This window comes from Paramormyrops kingsleyae, chromosome 9 (assembly GCF_048594095.1).
Source record: "Paramormyrops kingsleyae isolate MSU_618 chromosome 9, PKINGS_0.4, whole genome shotgun sequence".
NCBI lineage: Eukaryota > Metazoa > Chordata > Actinopteri > Osteoglossiformes > Mormyridae > Paramormyrops > Paramormyrops kingsleyae.
The window spans coordinates 11,620,736-11,627,031 of NC_132805.1; the positions used below are offsets into that span (position 1 = coordinate 11,620,736).

General features: G+C 49.6%; 1 protein-coding gene across 4 annotated transcripts in view; it reads left to right on the forward strand.

Annotated features, from left to right (window-relative positions):
- Positions 1-4,053, forward strand: part of ptprub (protein tyrosine phosphatase receptor type Ub) — a 157,047-nt gene extending 152,994 nt beyond the window's left edge. For all 4 annotated transcript variants that reach the window (XM_023807582.2, XM_023807583.2, XM_023807584.2 and 1 more), the window contains 3 exons: positions 1,208-1,365; positions 2,301-2,436; positions 3,102-4,053. In XM_023807582.2, coding sequence (XP_023663350.1) covers positions 1,208-1,365; positions 2,301-2,436; positions 3,102-3,164 — 357 coding nt within the window. In that variant the 3' untranslated portion in view covers positions 3,165-4,053. The remainder of the gene's footprint in view (positions 1-1,207; positions 1,366-2,300; positions 2,437-3,101) is intronic.
- Positions 4,054-6,296: the final 2,243 nt, after the last annotated feature.

Here is a 6,296-nt window from a genome sequence, read left to right on the forward strand (position 1 = left end):
ATTGCTCAAGCTCAACGTTTTCCTGATTTTTGTGCCGCCCCCAGAACACTGAACTCACAAAACACCTTCAGGACAAAAAACGGAACAAACGCTTTCTGATATCATGTGTATAAAAAAATACATCAGCTTCCTCACAGTGACTCCATGGCTCCTTTCATGGCTTTTTGTTTTTGTTTTTTAATATTATAGCGCGTGTTTTTTTTTGCCTCTGGCGTTGTTACCGGGGCTTTCAGCGTAATGGATGTCACATCCACCGCGCGATTTTCCATTCCTGACGCTTTCAAGAATGTTTCCCTGCTCCGTGTATTCGTAAAACGTCATACGGTTTTAATGGTGTCCACCGTGTGTGGGGTATCTGGCAGAATCCAAACGATGAGGAGGATTTTGTGTCTAGCATGTGTGTGTGTGTGTGTGTGTGTGTGTGTTTACCACATGCTTGGATATCAGTTTGTGGAAAACATCAGTCCTTTTCATGTGAGTCTGTGTCTTGAGGCAGTATGTGTCTTAGAAGAGGTGTGTGTGCTTCTCTGTGCGTGGTATTGTGTTTGTCCCCCGTGTGTGTCGCTGCTGTTTTGATTGCCGCTTTGTCATGGTAGCGTCCGCACGCCTGTGTTGTGTGCGTGTGTGTGTGTATGTTTGTGTGTGTGTGCGTGTGTGTCTCAGTCCCCCATCCTCGTTGCTGACAGCCCCTGCGCAGGAGGGCGCCGTCTTAAAGCCACCTCCGCTTATGACACCTGTCAGGATTTGCTCCACGCCGCCTCACCCTGGGAGCCCTTCCAAAAATAGCAGGCAGCGGGAATGCAGTGTAGGTCGGTGCATTAAAGCGCGTTAAGTCAGCAGGACAAACGCTGGAGCGCGCGAGACAGAAATGCGGGATGGAGACACAGGGGCGCAGAGCAGGCAGCTGGAGAGACAGCTGGCGATTTCGCCTTCACCCCCCTCCCCTGGTGCTGCCTGAATCACTAACACCCCCCCCCACACACACACATAACCCCTCACTTCCTCAGGTGCCCAATACACAGCTGTAGCTGGCTCTGGCACCGCTGGCCGGATCAGAACCCCTGAGCCCGCTGCTGCAGGTGTTAATCCCGACCGGGGGGGTTTACCTAGCTGTGCACCCCCCATCCTGAGGGGGCCTGCCTGCGACGCATGTAGGTGCTTGTAGTCGGGCACCCACGTGAAATCTGACCCCCTTTGCTCCCCCCAGCTACAGGAGGGTCAGATGCTGGTGCGACAGTTCCAGTTCCTGCGCTGGTCGGCGTACCGCGACGTTCCCGACTCCAAGAAGGCCTTCCTGGGGCTGCTGGGCCACGTGGCCGAGTGGCAACGGGAGAGCGGGGAGGGCCGCACCGTCGTGCACTGCCTGTGAGTCTGCACCCCCCGCAATCGCCGCCGCACACACATGGGCAAACCCCCGCAAGCACAGTGTCACATCATGACAGCAGGTATTACCATCTTCACTGAAGAACTCCCTGCTGTCCTATTGGCTGCCGCTGCGTTCCCATGAACCACCACACCGCCGTAACCGAAATCAGTCTCCGCATCTTTTCCTGCTGACCCCTCTTAGGCTTGCCCCTCCCACCGTTTGCTCCGCACTCCTTAACGATGAATCTGCCCAGTGCCCTCTGCGCCCACCGCTGTCGTCTTTGAGGCTGACGTGCCTGTGGGCACCCGCACCATCTACAGTCACTGTACACACTGTCACTGTACACAGTGATGTAGAGATGGAATTCCATCCAGTCACTGGGACACATTTGCAAATTTTTATATACTTTATGTGCATGTATTATTGTGTATTAATATGAAGCCATATCATACAATAGCAGTATTAAACCCACACAGCCATCGGGAAGACATGCAACTTTCACTCACACAGAGGAAGGGCCTAGACCCAATACCCTGGAGGTGTATTGTACGGCTATGCCCACTGAAGCACTCTGCTGCCCACAATCATATAAATGCTTGGCTGAGCGATGACTGAAGCTCTTGCCCCGGTTGGTTTTCTGCATCCCATCTCAGCTGCTAACAGAGTGGCCAGTGAGTGTATGTAAGCTCATCTCCTATTGAGGAGCTTCTTATGTAAGACAAATCCCCATTGGGTATCCTTGTTTATAAATATAAACTGAAAAAATGAGTGTGTTTTGCAGCCACGGTAGCATTTTCCTGTGATATTTACATATTTATATATGTACACGTTTGTGTGTGTGTGTATATACAGTATATATATGTGCATATATGTATATAAATATATATAATGCAGCTTTGGTAAGGTCTTGCATTGAGGTGTATCTGCCTGACAGCAACGGCGGTGGACGCAGTGGAACTTTCTGCGCCTGCACAATGATCCTGGAGATGATCGAGTCCCAGAACATGGTGGACGTCTTCTACGCCGTGAAGACACTGCGGAACTCAAAGCCCAACATGGTGGAGTCCCTGGTGAGTAGGCGCAGGGACAGTGCCCCTCAGGACGTCTCGATGTCCTATTGCTGGGGTCATTTCATGGGTACAGTTCCTCGTTGGAGTTACATCTGTACCTCAATGCACGCATCTGTAAATTACAGAAGTCTTGATGAATGCCGTGCTACAATTTAAATCATGGCTCTGAATAGTTTTTTTTTATGTCATGTAATTCTAGCTAGTAGAGTCCCCCAAATCATAATAATCTAGTAATGAATTAATTATGTAATTAACTATGTAATTATGTCACCCAGTGTTTCCCAACCTGCTCCTTGGGGACCCCCCAGACAGTCCATGTTTTTGCTTCCTCCCAGCTCCCTGCCAGACAGTCCATGTTTTTGCTTCCTCCCAGCTCCCTGCCACACAGTCCATGTTTTTGCTTCCTCCCAGCTCCCTGCCAGACAGTCCATGTTTTTGCTTTCTCCCAGCTCCTTGCCAGACAGTCCATGTTTTTGCTTCCTCCCAGTTCCCTGCCACAAAGTCCATGTTTTTGCTTCCTCCCAGCTCCCTGCCACACAGTCCATGTTTTTGCTTTCTCCCAGCTCTTGGTTGAGAGCGAGAACGTAGACTGTCTGAGGATCCTGGAGGACCGGATTGGGAGGCAGTGATGTAACCAATTCATGCTTGCATTTGTCTTTCCTCAGGACCAGTACAGGTTCTGCTATGACCTGGCACTGGAGTACCTGGACTGCATGGAGGTGAGATAGCAGCACAGTGTGACTCCACCTCCTCGCCCCGGACTGGAACCTCCAGCTCAGCCACCATCTCTGTGTGGTCGCCACAAGCTTGTTTCCCTTATGTGCATCCTCAACACTTTGGATTAACAGGCCTTACCTGGAATCGATGGTGTGGAGAACAGAGCAATGTCAGAGACGGGGAAGAATCTTGCCTTTAACCTTAATGTGTGACTGCTGTTTTGTTTCCTGGTCTGTTTTTGCTTAAGGGGTGTGGGTGTGTGTGTGTGTGGGGGGGGGGGTCTCAGGCTGTTCTGTGTTGAGCATCCTTGCCAAGTCCTAAGGACAGAATGAGCGAATCCCTCTGTTTGAGACCACTGCTCACTTCCTGTGACTCGCTGGGCAGTTCCCTGGTCACGTGACCCACAGGTGCCAGCTGTGCTAAGCCCGGGGTTCACTGTGGTTCCATCTCCTCAGACCATCTGGCCGTATTGTGCTGCTAAGGACGGCTAAAGCCGCCGGCTTCAGCGAGGATCATCCCGCGTACCATTGATGTTACGAATTACGGTGGAAAAAAAACACCTTTTCAGAGGAGTTCTCGACATTCCAGGTGCTTGTGTCGTGTTTTCTGGATTTCCTTTCTTCGTGACGTTCGTGGAGTGGACTCACTGGTTTTTCCATCTGGGATCAGCATGGACTGGACTCTAAGCAACTCTTAAAAAATTGTGGGGGGGGGGGAGGTTTCTATCACGACTCATCTAATGGTGCCACCCCAAAATGAGAGAATTCTCATGCTATTTTTATGTTTGGCTTTGCCCTGTATATGTGTATATAGCTATCTGAGTTTGTAGATGTTCTTGTCTGGAAGTCCCATCTCCTATGTGTGTGTAAAGCGGGGACTAATATTACCAGTGTGCCGGCATGCCAGTGTTCTTCAGTGTAAAAGTGCAGTGTCTGACTATATTTCCCTGGGTGCCGAAAGGGGGTCTGTGGCCTTTGGGATGAATGCAGTGCAAAGGGCTCTCTGCTGAGGTCTGCTGCAGCTCTGAGTGTGCATACATTTGCAGCTCTGAGTGTGCATACATCTGCAGTGTGCATACATCTGCAGCCCTGAGTGTGCGTACAGCTGCAGTTCTGAGTATACATACAGCTGCGGTTCTGAGTGTACATACAGCTGCAGTTCTGAGTATACATACAGCTGCGGTTCTGAGTGTACATACAGCTGCAGTTCTGAGTATACATACAGCTGCGGTTCTGAGTATACATACAGCTGCAGTTCTGAGTATACATACAGCTGCGGTTCTGAGTGTGCATACAGCTGCGGTTCTGAGTATACATACAGCTGCAGTTCTGAGTGTACATACAGCTGCGGTTCTGAGCATGCATACGTCTTCAGCTCTGAGTGTGCATACAGCTGAGACTCTGAATGTGCATACAGTACAGCTGCGGCTCTGAGTGTGGATTCAGCTGCAGCTCTGAATGTGCATATAGCTGTGACTCTGAGTCTGCATACAGCTGCAGCCCTGAGTATGCATACATCTGCGACTGAGTACGCATACACCTGCAACTCTGAGTATGCATACTGTGCCACCACCAGCCACAGCTGTCTCTTTGTACCCAAACTCCACTAGTGTGTTGGTTTATTGTTTATTTTCCCTTGACATAATGTCCAATACATGTAATTATTGAACCCTCCCAATCCCCAAAGTTGATTCCCCCCCGCATCCCCAAAACACCCCCCCACTGTTTTTCTGAAGTAAATGTGTTAGAAAGCAGAGGTGGCCAGTCACGGAGAAGGGGGTTGGGTCTGCACCTGGGTGCACTCATCCGTGACCCTGTGCTGCCGACCGAACCCCCCCCACCCCCCACGCACCATTTCTCCACTCCATTCTGATCCACCTTCCCCTGACAAAAATGACCATTGCTTGATTCCACCTGCTTCATCTTTGACTCCTGTTCAGCTCTGATATTTTTTTGAGGAAGAGTCCATGTTAGTCGGATAAGGGTGCAGACCGGCTCCATGAAGGACGGCCATGACGTGTGGCAGGCAGCTGGACGCGTGGCTGTCCCAGCGGGCGGGGGGAGCTCCCCCGGGGTGACAGCCACGGCCAGCACTGGCAGCTGGTATAAAAACCAACACCCCATTCGTTCAGGCACATTGGCGGAGTGTGGATCAGGTCGTGGTCAAAAGATAAAGCGAAGGCACATTATTAAGTTCTAGCCTGTGGGTGATCATGGCTTTATATGAAAATCTGAGACACCTGATGACGTAAAAGTCATTTGGGCTTACGTGAAAGGTCACATCACATGGTAAACTGTTCTTTGGACCCTTATTTAGAACCCCAGGGTGTCACCCAGAAGTGCCTGGACTCTGACGTTGAAGGTAAAGTGTATTTGTACATATAGGTGTATATTTGTGTAATATTTTTGTGAATAGAATACTACCTAACGGCCAGTGTTAAGACTTTATGATACACCACCGGAGAATGTGCCATGGGCTTCTCATCCAGGATCATTTGCACATCTGCAGCCAGCTGTGGGCGACTCTTGACAAGCCATTCCTACGCCCGCGCAGATCCAGACCACCCCAACTCACCCTGCAACAGAGAATCCAGACCACCCCAACTCACCCTGCAACAGCGAAACACCCAAAATGTCTTGCTTTCACTAATCAGTCTTTTTTTAATCACTCCAAAGATTCCGTTCCACATTTTCACTCATTTCTGGGTATTATTGATATTCCGTAACACGTGTGTTTCAAAGTAACTGGATTTCCGTGGACACCGATGTACTTTATCATTCCAAAGTCCTGCTCATGTTCATTCTCTCGCTGTGTTCGTAGAGATCTGGGCAGGATCATCTCGTTCTCATATGAGTTTCTCTGTTATACTAAACCAATGGAACAAGACTACTGTGTAACAAAGTATTTGTGAGGCTGGGTGTTATGCATCGTTAACTTAAAGACCTTGCAGGAACTGAGGTGCAGGTGTAACAATATGTGTATTTTTGGGTGGGTGGGTGGGACTGAGTGGGTTTGTTCTTAAAACTAAGAAGCAACAATAAATAATAATTTAAAATGTTCCAGAAAGGCGTTTGTACCATTTGTATCATCTGTTTTTTGGGACCAAATAAAACTGGACCGGTGGTGGAAAAGTATGGGTGGGA